The 20,866-nt window shown below is 33.4% G+C and overlaps 1 protein-coding gene across 1 annotated transcript; it reads right to left on the reverse strand.

The window, feature by feature from the left end:
• Window positions 1-898: 898 nt before the first annotated feature.
• LOC124457135 (sushi, von Willebrand factor type A, EGF and pentraxin domain-containing protein 1-like) lies at window positions 899-3,153 on the reverse strand. The gene is made up of 2 exons (XM_047007423.1): window positions 2,931-3,153; window positions 899-1,331 (listed from the first exon to the last, which is right to left on the reverse strand). Exons 1-2 carry the CDS (start codon window positions 3,151-3,153, stop codon window positions 931-933), a joined length of 624 nt encoding a protein of 207 aa, XP_046863379.1. The 3' UTR covers window positions 899-930.
• Window positions 3,154-20,866: the final 17,713 nt, after the last annotated feature.

Below are 20,866 nucleotides of genomic sequence, written 5' to 3' on the forward strand. Positions count from 1 at the left end.
GCTTCAAACCATTTACTTTAGTATAATGCTAATAGCATAAAATTTATTTTTGTTCCGCTATATTAATTGGTCCATGTCAGACATGCAATAGAAACTCTTTTAGCCTATGGTCTGACTTAAAAAATTTTATTTTTCTGGATGCTTGATTTTTCAGTAACCAAAGTCAAATGTCGACATGTTTAAATACGTTAAAATGTAATGAAACAGTAAAATCTCTCGAATATTTTTATTTAAAGTACACACAGTGCATAAATTATAAGGGCAAACTTACCCTCAGAGTTTTGAATATATGGTGGTCAGAAATAGCAAACGAGTACATTATAGATATAAACCTGTAAAGGACTTGTAGACTCCCTAGATTAACTGAACGGTACCTATGCACTATATTGAGAATAATAACGCTAGACCTTCAACAAAATGTGTGAATCTGGTTGTTCTGCCTGGAGTAATGTGTGCATCTGAGGTAATATCGTATCACAAGAATTGTTTACTTGCTTCAGAGTCCACTATGTAACTTTTATAAAGTTTTATTGAAAAAATCATACGAATATTAGAAAAGCATAAAAGCTTTTAGTAACACTTGCTTAAAAAAGTTTGTTTCTATTCAGAAAGATAAGGTGTCTTAGATGTAAATGGTTTTTAGTTGTGCAAATTTTGAAGACAAATTATTGTCTTTAGAATTTTGTTGAGTTTCAATTGAAAGATAGTAAGTATACTTTCACATCAACAAACACCGCGCCAATGAATGAGCATGCAAGTATTTTCTGTCAAAATTCTTTGAAACAAAAAGTTTCATTTGCATACTAAATCTATGACAGTATGGGAGCTGTTTTCAAACGCAAAAAGTATTACAAAAATTATTGAATTATCTAATGCTTTCTTTATTTATTTCTTAAAATACAGGTTCAACAACAGGCTGATTAAACGTCATTAAGAAGCAGGGCAGCAAGAAAGACGCTCGATGAATTTGGTCTCCTCGGACATTTTGAAGTCGCTGTACTTTATAACGTTGCCTTGAATAAGCGTGCCACAATCTTTTGCAACACGTTGAATCTCGTAATCGGTCAAGACTCTGTCCCAGACGTTCATTTCTGTTAAATCGCCTTTAAATGAATCTTCTTTTTGGAATGCAAAAGTTGATCCAGTGTCTTGATCTTGTCCAATAACCCAAGTACCGTTAGCCTCAATTTCTTCATCTTTGTTGATATTTTGTAAACTTTTCTCAAATTGACCATTCTTGTAGACTGCGAAAATGCCACTGGACGATTTCCACGTGACGCACACATGATGAAGTTTACCGTCAGCAAGATTTACACCAGTTCTAGTTAATAAAAATATTTAATATTTGTGACAACAGAAACTTTCTAGCCATAATAGTTGGGCACATCTTACAAAGTGAAACAGATTAAATAACTGTCTGTAAGTGAAAAAAATTCTTAACTGTAATTGTCAAACCTTGTAGAAAAACTGACACCTTGTTGACACTGCGCCAAACTGATGTTGACGTTTAGTTTGATCGCGTTATTTTTATTTGAAGTCTTTTCATTTTGCTGACGATATTGATTGCCAAGACGAGTGTGTTCGAAGATTTTATTGCGTCATTTTTTGGGCAGCTAAAAATGTTTTGCAAAACCGTAATGAAATTTTTACGGTTAGGCATAGAAACAGACAGATTGTGCTCGGTTACTTTTTAGACTTTGAGAAGTTTTTTAAAACGACAAACTTTGAGAACCTTTTGCTGAACTAATCTAAATTCTAGCAAGCCTGAGCTCATTCATAAAGATTTTTTAATTTTTATTGTTGTAAGCATTTTTGGGTTTTCACAATCACATTGTGCTAGTTTAATTTTTTTATTGCATTATTTAAGAAAAAAGTGCTTACTGTAATTGCAAACTTATTAAAAAACTAATGGCACTTTTGGGAGAACTCAAAAGCAGATCAGTGAGTGCAAGCCCGAGACCCAAGGTTGAGGTTTGCACCTGCTTGAGACTTCTCACAAATGTCTTCGAAGTTTTGCATGAGATAGTGCAAACACAAAAAATATCTTTTACTTCTTTTTTAATATAACACGAAAGCAAAATATACAAATTTAAAATAAACATTTAAATTTTTCATGTAAAATACATTCATGATCGATTTGCAAATTCCCATTGAATGAATGATTGTTATGATTGATTTGACTGGTTGAGCTGAGATGTGTTCTACACCGGCCAATGCAAACACGGCTATAGACCAATCAGTGCACGCGTTTTAACGTTTTTATTTTATAAACTCGTTTGACAAACAGGCTTTGTAATAGTAAAAAGGCTTATAAATTCTGCAAACTGGTAGTTTGAATTAGTACTCATGATGCTCTAGGGCCCTGAATGTCACAAAATAGATATTGCACAAAGTGCGGACGAATCTTCAAGCAATTCAAGCAATGTCATTATGTCATGTGATGTTCTAAACGATACTTTCAACTAGCAAAAAATGCTGGGGCCATTATATCAACACTTGAGTTATAGTCTTTGCTTAAGGAAACGAAAAATGACCGTAAATACCAGAAACACTGTGCAAGCCGATTCAACACACTGGCAGCCAGAACGGTATAGTTTTGCACCGCTTTTCAAAGTTTCACGGATAACCATGCTGTTTTCGAAACATAACGGTCAGCGGTACGGTTTTATACTTTTTCATACCGGCGTCATGTGAAAACTATCCCAAACTGTAAGAGTTTTGAATTGTTTTCAAACCAGTCTGCCGGTATCGTTGCAAGGTTCATAACGACAAGTGGCCAGTAAATTTTAAATTGAAGAGGCATTTAAACCAAAAGCACTTCAATACAAATCAATGTGTTGAATGTTCAGCAATGATATTTTCATTTTTAATAGCTATAAAAATTTACGTAAACAAGGATTTGGAAGTAAAGTCGATTGACGAAAACTTACCTGTAATTAATTTTGCTATATACAAAGTAGGATCTGGATGCATATCCATCATAAAAGTATTTCCCCATGGTGTGTAACTCACTTTGTAAGACAAGGGTGTAGGATAATATTGGCTTGCGTATTTAGCAGGTGTGGACATCCAAAAGCCTGCTGAGATAGCACTTAACTTTACAGATCCTTTGGTAACTCCATACTGGGTGATTTCGTTGCCGTCTGTATTCATGGCACAGGCACCTGTGAAAATATCATTTTTATTAAAAAATGGGTAAGAAAGAACATTTGTCATAACTTTTGGATCCTTATAAATAATTGCGTAAGAGTTTCATAAAATTTTGAAATAAAGGTAAATGACGTTTCAAACGCTATTGCAAGCCTATTTTTACACAATAATATGCCGAGTATCCTCTAATGGTGTCTACATGATTATTGCATTGTTAATATGGCTGCTACATTGTGAGATAACTAATTTGTCAATCAAGCTTGAAGAAAAAACGAAAGAAATTAAAGATGATATGAAGTTGTTGGTGCGCCTATCGAAATTGCAAGAGTAACACATCCCCGGAGCAATGTTTAGAGATTAAAAACCAACAACACAGAATTAGAATAACTTAGACGATGTAACTCGACTTTATTATGAGTGCAGGTCATTAGAATCTGAACAAAGATTCACAGCAAATATAACGTATCATAGTATAAAACATCAGGTCTTATGTTTTAGTATGTAAAATTGCACTGGACAATTGCAATTCATGGTAAGCAAGGCGGCTTGTGCAAATTTTTGTAAAATTATTGATCGCAGTTAGTTTGGCCGATTATGAATTGTACAATTTTACTTGTCTATATTTATTTATTAGCAGCCTACATTTATTTCTGCAGTTTGATACTAATCTGATAGCCTTTTTGTTGTTCAATCTTCTTTAATCTTCAGACAAATATTTTTTGTTTATATACGTTTTTGTCTATTTTTGAATAAGTTAATTGCTAACTGTGTTGCATTGTGGTCAACTAACTCTAGTCTACATACAAATGTCGGCACGCCTTCTGTCAATCTTCAAATAAACAAAAAACAAAAAAGATTGTTTTCTGAAAGATATTTTTTTGAATGTTGCATCTGACAATAGTTAATTTTACAGCATTAAAGCATATTACAAAGTTTTCGTTCGCTGCCTCCCTAGCCGCTTTTGATGCAACAATATAGTGATTTCACTACAAGTTTTCTTTCTTCTGGAATAACCGAGCTTCAATTAGCATGAAGATGTTTCCACATTTTAAAATAAATGAAAGTTTGACAAAGTGATATATTGCTTGTGTTTATAAAATAAACAATTAGTCTTTTCGTTGGACATCTCAAGGAAGGGCGCAAAATTTTCAAATATATAGATAGTCACTTGCTGTTTGATATTCTTTTTATTGTCACTTCTAAAAAGCTGCAGCTTTTTAGTATTTCGCGGTTGAATTTCAAAATTCCTCGCTCCTTCAATTTTGAATGTCGCCATTTTTTTGGTGCGGAACTCTTTGTATCTAACTGCCGTTGTCATGGTGAGACAAATTTATTTACGGGCGCCATCTTGAAAGGTGGCAAAAAGGCGAGATTCTTAATAAAGTCCAAGTAAAATGTAAGTTTTAAATGAAGAATTCTGTCGAAAATTTTGGAAGCAAACCTAAACTGTCACCTTTGCACTTATGTGTCAACATAGGAGAAGCCTGTTTTAGACCTAAATCTTGTCAGTTTTAAGAACTCATGGTAAAATCGTGCGCAACTTCACTTTTCGAAGGATAGCAACGCATCTTTCCATAATTTTTTCCTTAAACACTAAAGCTTGGTAAGAAATTGATCATTACCACTAAAGAATTTCTTGTTAATAAGCTTTTAAAGAGGCACATCATTATGCATAGGCGTAAGATAGATATAAAAATTGTAGAACAAACATTTAGCAGCTTACAGCTGTTACAGATGCCATAAAGTACATGCCTTTCCGATTAACCTGCTGTAAGTGATGCAAGAGCAAAAATAAAGTTTTAAAAGTATTGCTATCAGGCTATTAGACTCACTAAACACGAGAATTACTTTCATTCAATGTTTTGACCACTCTTTCTACAAGGTCACTCCACATAGGATAGGTGAAGTCCATTCTTTACTTTGGAAGAGTAGAATTCTGAAATTTCTCTTTTTAAATATAGAAGGACAACATTTTTTTGGTTTTGTAGAAGCTGCACTAAACACTAAAGTGGTTGCTCACTTACTTCTAACAGAGGATCTTGTCTCTATTACATACCAATGTCCCAAAACTATCTTTAGTTGCTGTTTCCATGCATTTATTATATAAAGAATGACTTCAAAATTAATTCAGATATTCTGTATTTTAAATCAATATTATAAACTTTTATCAACGGGCACAGAGTAAATTAGCAAATTAGTATGTATAGATCAGAATCATAACAGCATTTCTTGTTGAGAAATATGTATACAGGATCACTTTTTCAATCAATGTGCCTGAAATCTTTCACTCTCCTTTTCATGGTATGACAAAGACAACTTTTATCTATGATAGTCCTTGCTAATCCAATTTACAATAAAACAAAGTTTCAACCCAAGCAAAAAACCCCAGCTTTCTGGCTTCTGAAATGGCTCACTGAAAAATATTCTTTCATGAACTGTAAAATATGATCTTGAGCATAAAGCCTTAACTGAAGGTTAACAATCATCACAACCTATGAAAGAGATTGTTGAAAAATACAAACGTTTACCACTTCTGACATATTGTAAACAAATAGTAACTAAGTTTCTTCTAAGAATCATATAATGTTGAGTTCTAGCTTGGTGTTTTGAGATTTTATGCTTCTTAACTGAGATTTTTAACTTCTTTTTGCAAAATACCTCTCAGTTGTATACAGAATGCAATAAGAATGACTTTAGCAATATTTACACTAACTCTTGATTAGCAATGGAAGTTTATGGAACTTACAGCCTTCTTCATTTTTGTACCAAGCTGCGCTTTGGCCTTTCTGTTTACAACCACAAATGGATATTACTCCTCCGGATGAAAATGGGTGGCAAACGAGTGACGGGAAACTGCAAGTCTAAAGTCGTATGGATGACCATTCCCCTAGCGCCGGATTCCCTACTTGACAACGTTCATTGTGGTTGTAAGACTGGCTACAAAGTGGCTGTAACTCCCAACGTTGTTTATGTAACAAAGCAGGAGTGAAGTACAGATGTATGATCGTGTACTACAAACACGAATGTAGATTCGTGTAATAAAAATTAATGCCCAACATAAAGTTCTGATTAGAGCCAGAGAAATAAACCAAAAAAAAACAAATTGTAAAATCAAATTTATTGTAACGTTTCGTCGTTACAAATGTAGATATTGATGACGACAATGATGTTGAGGAAGAGGAGTTTTTAGATGATGACATTGATGACGAATTCGAGACAGACCTTTAAAAAAAGCGCGCCTTGTCTTGCACAATACGATTATAACTTTCAAAATATTATCTTCGCAACAATTGCTAAATTCCAACCTAATGCACGAGTGACATATGTATTTCTTTTAGGCATTTTATTTATGTTGCCAGTATTATCGTGCGGAATAGCTTTCTATTAGGTCTGGCACTAGCACACAAAATATAAATAACATGAAGTTTCAAGGGAAAAATGGCGGATTCCGAAATTGTAATGAGCTACAAATGTTAAAATTTTAATGTAATATAGCAATAAAACTGCAGCTTTTTGGAGATGACAAGAAGTAAAACTGCATTAAGCATGTAAAAGTTGTTCTGTCTTGAATTTTTCACGACCTTCCTTGAGGTGTCCAACGGGAATGAAAGAAAATCGGTCACAGATCACGGACTAAATCGCCCGTTCTTGGTAACCTCCCAAACTGGATTTATCTAAAAAAGGATAAGAATAAATTTTCCATGTAGCTACAAATAAACTTACTTACATTGACATATCTGTGCCAAGCTTTGTCTTGCTAACACAAGAAGCATGAAAAAATTTACTACAAGTGCCATTAGATTTATCTTCCTGTTCTTCTAAAAAATAACAATAAAATCATCCTGTCTGTGAGTTGTTTTTAATGCACATTACTGAGAATTTGTTTTATTATTTACGTTAATGTTACGTATTGTTATTTTGTAAGATTTTAACACTCAAGTTTAACTTAACTACAACTTAAGCATTTGGGAGGTTATTGCACTTCTCTCACGTTAGCAATGGCAAAAATCCGTATTATTAAAAAAGTCACTGGGATAATTTTTAATGTTTTATAGGAAATATTTTTTTAAGGCGTACGAGTATCGGAAATCAGCAGCTATTAAAGTCCTTGGTTTTGCTCAACAAGGATATCATAAAATCGATTTTGAAGTGTTTGAAAATAATAAAATGGTAAGCACTGTTTTTAGAAGTTAGTAGTTTTGACATTTGTGAAAAATTGATTAATGATTTTCAGGAATAGTGAAAACTGAATTCCTGTCATTTTGTTGCTTGTACACAAATGTAATTGCAAATCGTTTTAAGCCTTTAATGTCAAAGACTTGCAGATGCCTATTGAAATTAATGAAAAAATTCACAATTTAAAACAAAAACACTACATGTTGTTAATCTTAATTCTTAATTAACTTCATGGAGCAGTACTCCAAAACTTGATTTTCTAGAATTTTCAATTCCCTTTATAGAAGATAGAATATATTGCTCAATTAAACATTAGTGATTCAAACCATGGGTTACAACAGTACAATCGCCTTGAAACAAGTAGCTATACCATGCAGAAAATCAGAAGCTGCACAATAGTCACCGGTGTAGCAAATATTCATAGATGCATGTTCTGCTTTAGTAGCTTGTATTGAAATGAATTGTGGTAATGGATTAACGAGGATTAAATCATTCGAAACATACCGAATAATGTGCAGTTAAATTTTATCAACAATTTCGTTTAGGTTAAATGATTTGACAAAGTAAGCGTGTGTTATAAGTTAATATTTCCAAATTCCTTAAGTAACATACTGTGAATTACATTGTGTAATTATTCACAGACTACACTATTCATGAATTCTTACTTTCTGCAGTTGTCGGTGCGACCGAGAACTTCAATGTATATTTTTGGATGCTTGATGTTTTAGTAACCAAAGTCAAATGTTGACATGTTTAAATGCGTTAAAATATAATGAAACAGTTAAACCTCTTTAAAAATTTTATTAAAAATATACACAATGCGTGAGTTATAAGGGCAAAACTAACATCATAAAAAAAAATTAGTCGTAAGGAGCATATATATATAGCCAATACCTTTGCAATATGTGTTGTATACTGTGTACTGTTTTAATGATAAATTACCAGCATATAACGTGAATATAAATGTGTTCCTGAGATCAAGCTTTCCATTTTGTTTAACAGCTACGTACAATACACCAATTGGATCATATCTCAATCTTTGTTATCCTTTAAAATATTTGCTGCTGTACACGTATATTATAGCTATAATGAAGAATATTTTTTATTTATACCTGTGACAAATTTCTTCTTTGATATATTTAGAATAACTTGATCCCGAAATTCTTCTCGTTTGGTCCTTACTCTATAACTTAAGGACAAAAAGTGAGGCAGGGGCGGATCTAGGATTTTTCAAACATCAGTCATAAAATGTCGGAGGCGCTCCGCACCTGGGGGTCTGACGCTAGCTCTCCTGAGAAATTTTGAATTTCAGAGCCTTAAAAATGCCATTTTCAGCGTTTTAGAGCATTACAAAATGTATTTTGTGGGCATCGTTTCTGCGTAAATAACAACACATTTTGGTTACGTTTTCTCAAAAAATAAATGAAATGAACAATACTTGAATGTTTTGCCAAATATTTAGGCTCATTATTATGCCAAATATATGGCTCATTAGCATGTCTAGGAACGTAAAATTTATTTTACAATAATGCTATATTCAAAAACAGTTATAGCCTTTTAAAATTTCTACCAAGTTGTCAGGCATAGACCCCCTAGAAACCCCATTCAAACCTCTATGTAATGAGTTAAGTTAGAAATTTGGTACAAGTGACAATTCTTAGATATAGAAAAGCTCAGACTTCAAACCATGCAAGTTTATTGTAACCCTTTACCCATCTCCACATCAGTATTAGCAAATTCACCTTCTGAGAAAAACTCAAAATTTTTTCTGCCAAAGATTAAGCAAAATTATCAGAGTGAAAATTTGCAGTTAAGGACGGCTTAATGCCATAAATGCTTATTAGGCATTTCACTTGACTATTATCTTCTTCAATGTGTGCTATATAGCAATCACTAGTAGCATTGTATTATCAAATACAAACAGAATGTAACCAACATGTCTCTAATTATATAATTACATGAATGTTAAAATTGGTTCATGTGTCATGCTTACTGGTTATGATAAATATCATTTCATATGATCAAAGCTCGTTTAAATGTAAATCTGAAATAATTTAGTTTAGAGATTATAATGATCATCAGAAAAATTACCTAGTGATCATGAAAATTACTTTTCTGTTTTGCCAAATTTCAAGGTTTATCTGCTTACATATGAAGACATTTTTACTTTATAGACAATGCTTTTCATACATCAATAGCCCTTTGGATTTTATGGCAAACAATCTGGTATGAGCCGTAGATTAACACAACTTTACATCTCTACATGAGGTGTTCAGTTATAAAAGGGACAATATGTGACATGGGACAACATTTCATGTAAGTGAAATACTAAGGTTTAATACCATTCCAGTCAAATTGAAAAAGCTTCATAGATCAGAAGACTCAAAATCACAGGTTATAGTAAACAGCTTCTCATGTAATCAATGTTAATTTTCTCAAATCTTAAACAATATGTAGTATAACTGTCCAATGATTGAATGATCAATAATCATAAACTGAAAAGCCCCAAACATTTGTTTATGAAGTAAATAATAGTATGGCGCCTTATGGCTGCAGATTTTTTGTCCATTGGAAATATATTTGCAGGAATGTAGGATTTCGCTGCCATATAACGGCCACGATTCCCCAAGCACTAAAGAAATCATAGCTAAAATTCTTTCGGCAACAACAATTTTAGAAGCATCAATCTGCTTACCATACGCCATGTTAACATAAATCGCATCACACACTAGAATAAATTGACTTTGATTTATTACATTCATGCATACACTTCAGTTGTCCTTTACTTACGATTTTGGATGTAAATTTCTGCTGATAAAACTCAAAACAATGTTGGCTTGCTTTTGAAAATCAATGACTGAAATGTCGCTTGCGAGATCGTCTTTGCCAAGCATTTACATTTCATCCACAAATTTTTCGCCCTCTTGAAAAAATTCCTAGTTTGGAAAGCAGCATTCATGTCAATATATGAATTTGTAAAAGAGTTCCATAAATTCCATCTGATTGTAGTTTAGTTTCTATCATGCTTTAGAAAATTATTATGAAACGACCAAACATTCAATTCAGACAGTGAGCTTGACAATGTTAGTTCAGTTGGCTATCAGTCGAAATAGGTCAAACCAATCACAGTAATACAAAAATTTAAACGAACCAATTACACGATAGCAAGTGGACTCCCTCATAGGTCCGGCCACCCCGCTTATTGGTCGAGATTATTCCAGATCGTCCACTGATCAGGCTATTGACCAATGAAATAAGCGTTTTTGGCGTTCATGGACTCTTTATCCGTCGAACCAGCAGTGAGCTTGACTATGTTAGTTCAGTTGGCTATCAGTCGAAATAGGTCAATTAGGAAATAGCGACGGATTTGGCATACTCTAGATCCGCCCCTGCCACAAATCATATATGAACTTAAGTGCTCATTGTTGTGCCTAGTAGCAGTGAGGTGTTTCCTGATGTAGATTCGTATTACAATGTATTGATACGAAGCACATACTCAATGCAAAAATTGGCAGAAAAATGCTTGTAAAACGTCTTCTACTAAACTAATTTTAATATCACTGTTTTTAGTAAGCTATTCGCATTTATAACATTGCTAATAAAACTAAAATCTGTACAAGGAAAATTATAATTGCAAACTGATTATGCCCGTTAAAGTAGACCATATTTTTATCGAAAGCTTACTTACTTTTAACATAGATTCTTTTAATGTATTTATTCTCTCTTTAAGAAATACCTCTGAGATTTAAAAAGTACTTTATCTGAGTTCAATATTACACTGATAGTTATTTAGGTGACGCTGCTCTTCAACAAAATGGAAACAAGCATTAATATTGTACTAGCTTTGAATGTTTTAAATCATGATGATATAGAGTAAAGTTCACAATTTATACACGTGTCACTGCATGTAAGCCCGATTTTAAACTTTGGGTTTTACTGTCACGAGATTACATAAATTACGCGTGAATGCTGCAGTAATACCTGTAGATCAATCTAAATCATGTGGTTTCATAATATGCAGTGATCTTAAAAATGGAGCTACGTCAAACACTCCTATTTCTTTCAAAGGTCTTCGCAAAATAGAAGAAAAGTTCGCTTCATTATTTGTCACAATCGATTGACTTGTTACGCAAATTATACTTCTTTGTTCAAAATTAATTCTCTTTGTTATTTCAATTTGCAAACATGTAAAGGTATTGCAAAATAAGTTATTGACAAATTGGTTATGTAACTTTTGAACATTTTGCTTGAATTTTAAGTTGTAAAGCTCTTTTTACTGAAATCATAGAACATCATTGAAAGATGATAACAAGATTCAGAATTTAGTTTGAAGCTGCTCCTGTATGTAAAAAGGCAGTTGTGATGCTGACGTTATGATGCTTTGGCATAATTTTAACTTTTCACTGCATGACGACAAAATTAGAAAAGCTTTGTGCCTTTATTTTAATGCACCTGATTTATGCTGTACTTTTAGTATTTTTATTTATGTAGATTGTTCCAGTCAATGATTATTGCTTGTTTTGTAAAAGCTCCGTCAGACTCATGCAATAAATGCTTTTTTAAAACAACGTCATAACTGTTTTAAAACAGCATTTTAATTCGGGTTATGGCTTCGTATTTAAAATTTAAAAACACCTTGTCATCGATGACGAAATAAAATTGCCATTGATATCAATCAACGACATTTATATAGCACACTTTTGTAAGTCTAAATTTCTTAACTCTATTGTAATATTTTTCTTCTTTTAGTCATAGGCGTGCGGGACGGGCGACATTAGTCAAGAGAAAGCTACTGTTGAAAAAATTCAGACTTTCTTAATATTTTGAATTTTACCTGATCTTGATTGCGATGTGTTTTAATCACTCTAAACGTTTGTGATTATATAGTTTGTTGTTTGTAACAAAAGGTTTTAAGAGTCGCAAATAAAAGAAAAAAATACTTATTTAAGAATCAGGAAGTTTATTGTATGCAAAGCAGCAGCTCAATTCAAGCCGGTGAATGTCAGTGTCACACTGATGTCATTTCGTAATATGAATAGGATTGTACAAATAATTTCATACATGATAACATAGAGTGGCTTTATTCGTGCGCGCATGCAGTGGCAGATCTAGGTCAGGTCAAAGTAAGCTATAAAAGCTCATTTTAAAATAAAAGACTTTTTAACAAAGTTGTTGGTTAAAAGTTTGTAAGGAATATTGAAGACTGAAACACTCCCAGTAGGATTCGCTCCAAAATATTATAAAGTGTAAATATATTTTCAATAAAGTATGCGGACCTCCCCTGGTTCCACCACATCTAGGATCACAGTATTGGATATATTCAGTATACTGTGGCTAGCATGTCCATTTGACATATGTTTAAAATATTTTTTGGAGAAACAGAAAGTATAAAAATAGGTACAATTGCCAAATATGTAAACATTATCTTGTGGTTATAAAAGACGCTATTGGCGTCAAGTAAAATGTGATAAATGTGATAAATCAAGTAACAGACAAAAGTACACAAGATGCAACAATGCAAAGTATCATGATTTGTACGTTAGCTAAAGCCAATGAACTAATTCATGTTCAAGATGATAACGCAGATGAAAAGATGTTAACCAAGCAGCAGATGACGATTACAAACCTTCAACAGCATTAATTAAGTCCCTTGGCACAAACAAGTCCCTTCCTTCAGAATATCCTGCTAAATTACCAGCAAATAAATTTCATCCCTGCGATTTAATCCAGAGCTTTACAAAAAATACTCGCGAATCTTTTACGAACACAGAAACAATCAGTGTGTGTGCTTCACTTGTAGAGATTTCGAAAATAATTATTCATATGTTTTTCAAATTTTGAAGAAACCAGAAAGATTTTCTAAATATGGAAATCTGAAAATAACATTGCTGACTTATTTGGAATTGTATGCAGCCAATCAGAAACTGAACTCCTCTTTTTTTGACAAAAGTCACACAGATCAAAAGCAACAAGTAAAAAGCAATCAGCAATATCTTCTAGTCATTGTTGAGAACCTCGTGTTTGCTGCAAAGCAAACATTGTTATAAGAGAACATTCAGAGAAAAGAAAACAATCTCAGACATTAACAGAGGGAAACTTTTTGAGTCATCACACTTAAGATGGAAAGATATACCATGATTGGAACAAAAGCTTCAAAGCCATATGAAAGAGCACGTAAAACATACATCAGAAAACGCACTGAATGAAGTCATTGGAATAGTTTCGGATATAATGCTGAAGAGAATAACCAATGGCGAACAGTAGTTAGTACAGCTGGTAGCAGAACAGAGCACATATCATTAAGTGTAAGATACCATTTTAAGGTCAGTTTTTATTCAACTCTATAAAGAAAAAGACTGAATTTTATAAATAGCTAATAAAGAACATTGGAATTTCTCTAATACAATGTGAGCAGCTGTAAGGAATACAGCGCAATTGTTAAATATAATGGTGAATATTCTAGGCACGTAGCCCGAACGATAAGTGGGGTGGGGGCTCATATTCATAGATAGGACATGCCGTTTTAGTTTCTTATGAAATCCATTGTTCTTTTCCGGATTAAAAAATGAATATAATAAATATATGAATATGCCCCCCTCCCTTATTTATCGTTAAGGCTACGGGCCTAGACTTTTCTCACAAACTATTTACCTCTAAACTCAGTGATAAATAAGTCAGGCTCTTGAAGTTACTACTAAGCTAGAATGTACGTCGGATGTAAATGTCATCTAATAGCTGTAGCCTATAAAAGGCCCATTTCATTGGTCGTGTTTTGATATAAATATATTTGCAAAATACAAATTACCAAAAATACTGTTTAAATTTTTCAATTTCACATATCTATTTGTAAAAGACATTGCATCTTTTCTAAATCACCGCATAATAAACTACAACCAAAGTAACCATGTTTACTCTGAAGAGAATGCGTCATGTTTATAACACATTCTAATTTTATCATTATGTCTAATTAACATGACACATTATTATTTACAGAAACAGCTCTACTACACAAGTTATACAGAACTAAACCTTAAAATTATATAACAAAAATATTCTGATCATGATTTATGATCCTGGATAAACTTGATAACAAACATATACTGAGAACATCAGACAAAACTAACGACAACACCGCGAACAAAAAGACACGTACAAAAACATGCAACTGACGACAAAAACAAAACTGCCCACTTAACGGAAACTGCCTACAGTCATCCGTCGTCTACCAAGCTACTGTGAAACGCAAGGACAATAACACAACTGAGACGTACATTGGACTTACAGAATACGAATTTAAGACTAGACATTGAAATCACACTGCATCTTTCCGCCACAAAAAACTACGAAACTCGACCGAACTCAGTAAGCACATTTGAACCCTTAAAGACAGCAACATTAACCACGACATCTCATGGAACATCACACACAGCAAACCATATCATCAACCGCGATTTTATAAGCTGGAACTTGGAAATTGTTCTTTCTGCAATGTAAGATATGAGAAGAAGCGTTAGAGGAATTTTCATGAATTTTATGTTTGCACCATAGCATTAAGGCTCTTTATTTAATACTGTAAACAGATAAACAAAAGTGGTTCTGTGTTTTCAGATTCAGCTTTTTAATAGGCCAGTTAGCTGTAAGAAAACTTTCAAAGAAAATATTTCGTTTTGAATTGAATCTATATAAAGAACTTTCTGGAACCATTTAACTGCCACCAGAATTTTGTTCCATGCCTCTGGATTTCCAAGTCGAAAATGATGCATAAACTCTAGACCCTACAAGAGTTAGTTGTTCTTTGCATGAAACGGCCCCCAATAGAAACAGTCATAAGGTTGAGTCGAGACTGAAAGAATTCTTTTCAACAAACGAAATGAGCAATGCAATTCTCAGGTGGTACAGAAGGAGATAAAGCCAGAGAATTTGCACCGTACAGATATATGTACAGCAGTCTCCGGATTTTCATCAATTCGTCGACGAAGTTTATGCACATGTTTTCTAATTTTTGTTGATTGATAAACAGGCCGAATTTTAAAACTGAATGTTTTGCACTCATAGACTGGAATAAAATCTTCAAAAGAAATACAAAAATACATCTAATGCTAGAATAAACTCAAACTCGTAACGTTTTAATTGAAGTAATCCTTTGCTTCAGCAACAATATTTGCTTTCTTTTCACTTTCTCAAGGACGCGTCTAAAATGCAACAACAGCTTTTATAGTGTAGTGGAACATCTTGATGCTATCTACACGGCAGGCTCATCTGCTATCTGATAATTTCTTCTATGAATACACACGCTTTACCCCTTCTTCACCAGAAGCTTGATTTACCTTCGTTGTTTCTCTAAATAAATTGCATGCAAATGAATACAAATGAATACATTTTGTATTGTCCCAAAAATCTTTTGCTATTCGATTTCGATTCATTGTGCCTACAACAACGAAGTTTAACTCATGGCAATAGTAGTGAGTAAAAAGAGTGGAAGTTCTTTAATACCTTATTGTAACTCAGTATGAATTCCTGAAACATTGCATGCGCACATTCATAGTACTGTCCACGCAAATTTTATATGTCTATTCCATGTTCTTTTACTTTATTACACACAGTATTGAAAAGACTTTCTGCAGTGGTTTCCCTTACTGCTCTAATTCCCAAGAGTCGTTCCTCCACTCTTCCATTCCAGACATAACGGACAAGCAGGGATAACTTCTTTATTTTACAGTTATCAGGAGTTTTATCTGTGGTAATTGAGAACAGTTTGGATTGTTTAGCCCTATAAGGAAGATTTCCTCTCAAAAACAGCAGAAACAACAACTACACTTCCCATTGGTTGAACAAAGTGTTAATGAACGCTTTCAAAAACATGTCAAAAACAGATGAAGATTTAAAATGATGCAGCAGCAATTGAATTCATTGATGATTATTAACTCGTGTAAGGTTTGGTATCATAGGAAAAGGTGAAAATAATTGTTATTCACCCGATTCTTTCATTGGGTTTGGTGGCTCATCTAAGTTTCCTTATTGCAAGCGTAAACCTCAATTAACAGCTGTGGGAATTATGCGTATTGCTTAAAAGAAAAGGAAATTGGAGATATAAAATCAATGGGATACGTTTTTGTTTCTTAATTGTACAACGGTTGTTTTCGTGTTCAGCTATCTTTATATTTTGCATTTGCTTTATGCAGTTATTCAAACTAGCTAAATATATATTTTAATTGTATTAAGCTTTATACTGTTATTCAATTTCCTTCATGTTGCTTTACTTTATTCCAGCGTAATGCATAGCAAACTTTTGACAAATTTTATAGAAAGCCATTTATCAAAGGCTCTAATTTCATTTTTTTAAATGTGCACAAAATATAAGAAGTACTTCTTAATTATAATTGTGTGTTAAATATGGCTGATAAATTTGTTTTTGTCTAATTTAATGCAATTAAATGTGACCGAGGTAGCCATGCACTTATAAAAACATAAAAATTAATGATGCAGAACAACAAGGTACACACCTTCATTCTTCCCCAAGACATCTTTTCGAATCATTATACAATTCGAAATGAAAACTTCAGCAGCAGAATATAGTAGAAGCTTTACGTTACTTGTGTTTATATTTCATGCCTTTTCGAAAAGTTTTTGAGAATTTTGGGATTTTTTACTTCATTGTGACGATAACTGAAACTCAAAGACTACTTAGAAAAATTTTTTAACTGATCTAATATAAATTTGTTATATTAATTTTCGTTTCTCTATATATTAACTAAAATCACGTAGTCATCACGAAAACATGGACGCTCTAATTAAACAAGAGGTAAAAGACCAATTAAATTATATGGAAAAGGGAAAATACGGCAAAAAGCACAAATGAACTCTCGATTTGGACAAACTTCTCAAACAGAGTGAGCTCAAATCGGACGGTAAATCGTCTTTCTGTGCTACTTGCTCGTATAAGAAATGGGAATTCTGATGACCATTCGAGCGGAGCGAAGAAGAAAAAGTCTGTTGTAAAAGAGCACAGGATCCAAGTACGATGAAATCAATATGACACTGTAAGTACAAAGTGTCTTCAAGTTCGCCAAAAAAATGGTGGTAGTAATAACTTTGTTCAATATCTCTCTTCTGTTCCACAAACTTTGAAAAAAATTATCGAAAGAACATGAAGCTTAGACTTTATTTGTGGGGAAAACTAGATTTGCTGGCCAAATGGAAAATTTGAAAAGATATTAACCGATACTTATGGAGAAATGTTTCTTACCTTTCCTTGTAAAGGAACTATATCTTATTTTCTTAATACAAATGTATGTACGCATCATCAACATTTTTTTCTCTGAGAACTTAAATTAATGAAGATGATAAAGCTGATGATATGACACTCCTCACTTCTTTATAATTAATGTTCAATTAAAACGAACCATAGATTGTTGCTAAGTTTTATTTATTTAAAGATGAAACTCCTTCACTGTCATATTTTTGGTGAATTTGAGTGAAAATAGCTTAGAGCAAGATATGAAAACACAAGCAAAGCCCTCTATTGGGATCCTAATAGAGAGCTCTGGATTAAAAGAACTAATCAATGTAATACGTTGTTTGTTTGTCATCTTGTTTTGTTTATTGCCAGACTCTGTACGTTCAATATTTTTTATTGCATAAAATCAGTGATATTCTTTGACAAAAACAATGGCCCAAAGAACAGAATGAACGGTAATACAAAAAAAAAATTAGAAAGCAGTGATTAACAAAAAGATGCAAAATTATATTTCTCTCATAACACTCAAACATAAAGAAAATTTAAAAATGCCCTAAAAATAATGACTTTTTTACAAATAATAAAAAGTCTCTTATGTTCAATTTGCTGTTTTCTCAGATAGCTTTTGTCTGGAAGTTTCTTTACGCATCTCTCGTTAAACATGGCGGCTACATGCTCACTTACAGCTGTACCTGACGCTTCTTATTCAATATGTTCTTAAGAAATATTAGACAGGAAACTGGAAATATGATCTATCGATTTCTTTGTATGTTCCTCTGCTTTGCAGCAGGACTCAATAAAATTTTAGACAGTAAGACAGAATCATCATGAGAAATGTCTTCTCCTTTATTATAAGTGCATTAGCATTCCGCTTACAAATGGTTTTTTGCGCCAATTTGTTATTATGTTCTGCTTTTTACACCCATGGACCGTTTCAAGGCATTCCCTAGGAGTGGTTGGGAGACTATCATATCAGTGACGGATCTCGGATAAGTTAAAATAAGACACTGCAGCCCATTTTGGCAAGTGTTTGTATTTCTAAGTAACTCAAAGGAAAATCCATTCGTGAAATTATATTCTTTAGAAATCAAAAACCAATAGTGTTTTTATGAAAGTAGTTTGAATTTAAAATTGAGCTGCTATAAATTATTTTGACCAACGCTGGATCCGCTACTGTTTTCATATCTCTGTGTATGACCAACAATGAGGCAAAAACCGGATAAGAGGATGTCCTCTGTGTTTCAACGAATAACTCTTGCTGTGTAGCCGCTTTGCTGTTCTTTTCTAGATGGAATGTGTTGTTGCTTGTCTCGATATTATAAGATTGATTGTCTGGTGTAGACATCTTGTATTAAATACACCACAAAATGTGTTGCACAAAAAACTATTTCGCACGTAGAATTTACAAGTTTCTACCAAATATTCTTTTGTCCGATGTAAAGCAGCATCAAGCGTCCATGATGTGAACTGGCGTGTGCTATTTCATGTCACTTCTTCTTGACGTCACTGTGACGAAATTAAATCACGGGCTAGTTTGTGGGCATAATCATTTTAGCAAAATATTGCAATATACTTTTTTTGCATTGTTTTTGATATTTTATTGGTCCTATCAATATAATGCTTTACGTGCATTACTTGAATTGCTCCTGTCATATATAGGAGGTGTATAATAAAATACAAACTACATGATCTCAAAATTTACAAAGAAATTCTTCTTGAAATATGATAAATACGGACATCACAACGTTACGATAAATACCAACAAACATAAAGGACAAAGATTATTCCAACGAACGACAAGGCGCACATTACAAAATTAACTGCTCCGACTGCCACGCCCCCTATATCGGGGAAACTGGCAGGAGCTTAAGCGTAAGACTTAATGAACACAAATGAGCGACAAAGAAAGAAGACAATACTAATCACATTGCCGAAAATCACCGAATCACAAAGCACAACATTGAATGGGACTCAAAAAAATGCATTACTTACAGTACTGACTATAGACAATGGCTTACATTAGAAAGTTGGTATACCAACTTGGAACAAACCCACCTAAACAGGTCACAGCATTTACCTGCACCTTACAAACTCACAATACATACAAACGATCAACTATAAACATCACGCATCGCACTAATTTACAATGACAATACACAATTAACACCCACACATTACAACTAAAATCGTCACAATAAATCACACATAACGACCAAAAACATTAAACTTCACACTAATTCACAATGACAATACATATTTGATACCCACACATTTCCTATACACGCAATACAATGACGTAAAAACCAGATAACAAAAACGGCTAACCTGAATTTATTCCTCATTTGATTCTGAAGATGACGACCGCTAAAGTTGTCAAAACGTCAGTCAACAACAACAAAAACAGTCCTTCTCAGGACTATACCAACCTGGACGATCTACATTTACAAACATGTAACGATACTCCTGGCTTCAAACCATTTACTTTTTACTAACTTCCGTAATTTTGTATACATACATATATATATACAAAGTGTGTATACATACATACGTAATTTTTTATACATACATATATATATACAAAGGACGCAAAAACAGTTATCATGGACTGATCAGAATATATCGACAAAGCCAAAACCATCCTACAAGACACCACCACCTACGAACTTCTCCACACAGACCCCAGCAAAACGACCACCAACCGCATCAACCAGAAACTGAAACATTTAAAAGACAAAAAGAAACTAAACGAAAACGACTACAGAAGAATCCGACCCAATGACGCATCCACCGCCAAATTCTACGGACTACCGAAAATCCATAAAGAAAACAACCCACTTCGACCTATCGTATCGCTTCCAGGATCACCTACGTATGAACTTTCAAAATATATTTATAACATTCTGTATCCATTAGTCAAAAATTCACCTCACACCATCAGAAATGCCACCACTTTCCTCGCCAGTATTGAAAACATTAAACTACGACCAGACGAAATCATGATATCCTACGACGTGACATCACTCTTCACATCCATACCACTAGACATTGCCAAACAAATTACAAACGAACTACTCACAAACGACAAAACTTGGCAAGCTACAACACAACTAGACAAACATGACATCCTAGACTTACTCAACCTTTGCCTCTCCACTGAATTCACCTTCCAAAACACATACTACAGACAAATTTCAGGCACACCAATGGGATCACCACTATCCACCTTCCTCGCAGAAGCTGTCATGCAACACCTCGAAACACAATCAGTCACAAACAACACAAACATCAGACTATGGAAAAGAT

Source organism: Xenia sp. Carnegie-2017, unplaced genomic scaffold (genome assembly GCF_021976095.1).
Source record: "Xenia sp. Carnegie-2017 unplaced genomic scaffold, XeniaSp_v1 HiC_scaffold_6, whole genome shotgun sequence".
In the NCBI taxonomy this organism is placed as follows: domain Eukaryota; kingdom Metazoa; phylum Cnidaria; class Anthozoa; order Malacalcyonacea; family Xeniidae; genus Xenia; species Xenia sp. Carnegie-2017.

Coding starts and splice junctions, on each gene's coding strand:
- LOC124457135 (XM_047007423.1), bottom strand. CDS start 3,153: ATGAATACAGACGGCAACGAAATCACCCAGTATGGAGTTACCAAAGGA. Junction 1,332..2,930: donor TATAGCAAAATTAATTACAG/GTAAGTTTTCGT, acceptor ATTAAATATTTT/TATTAACTAGAACTGGTGTA.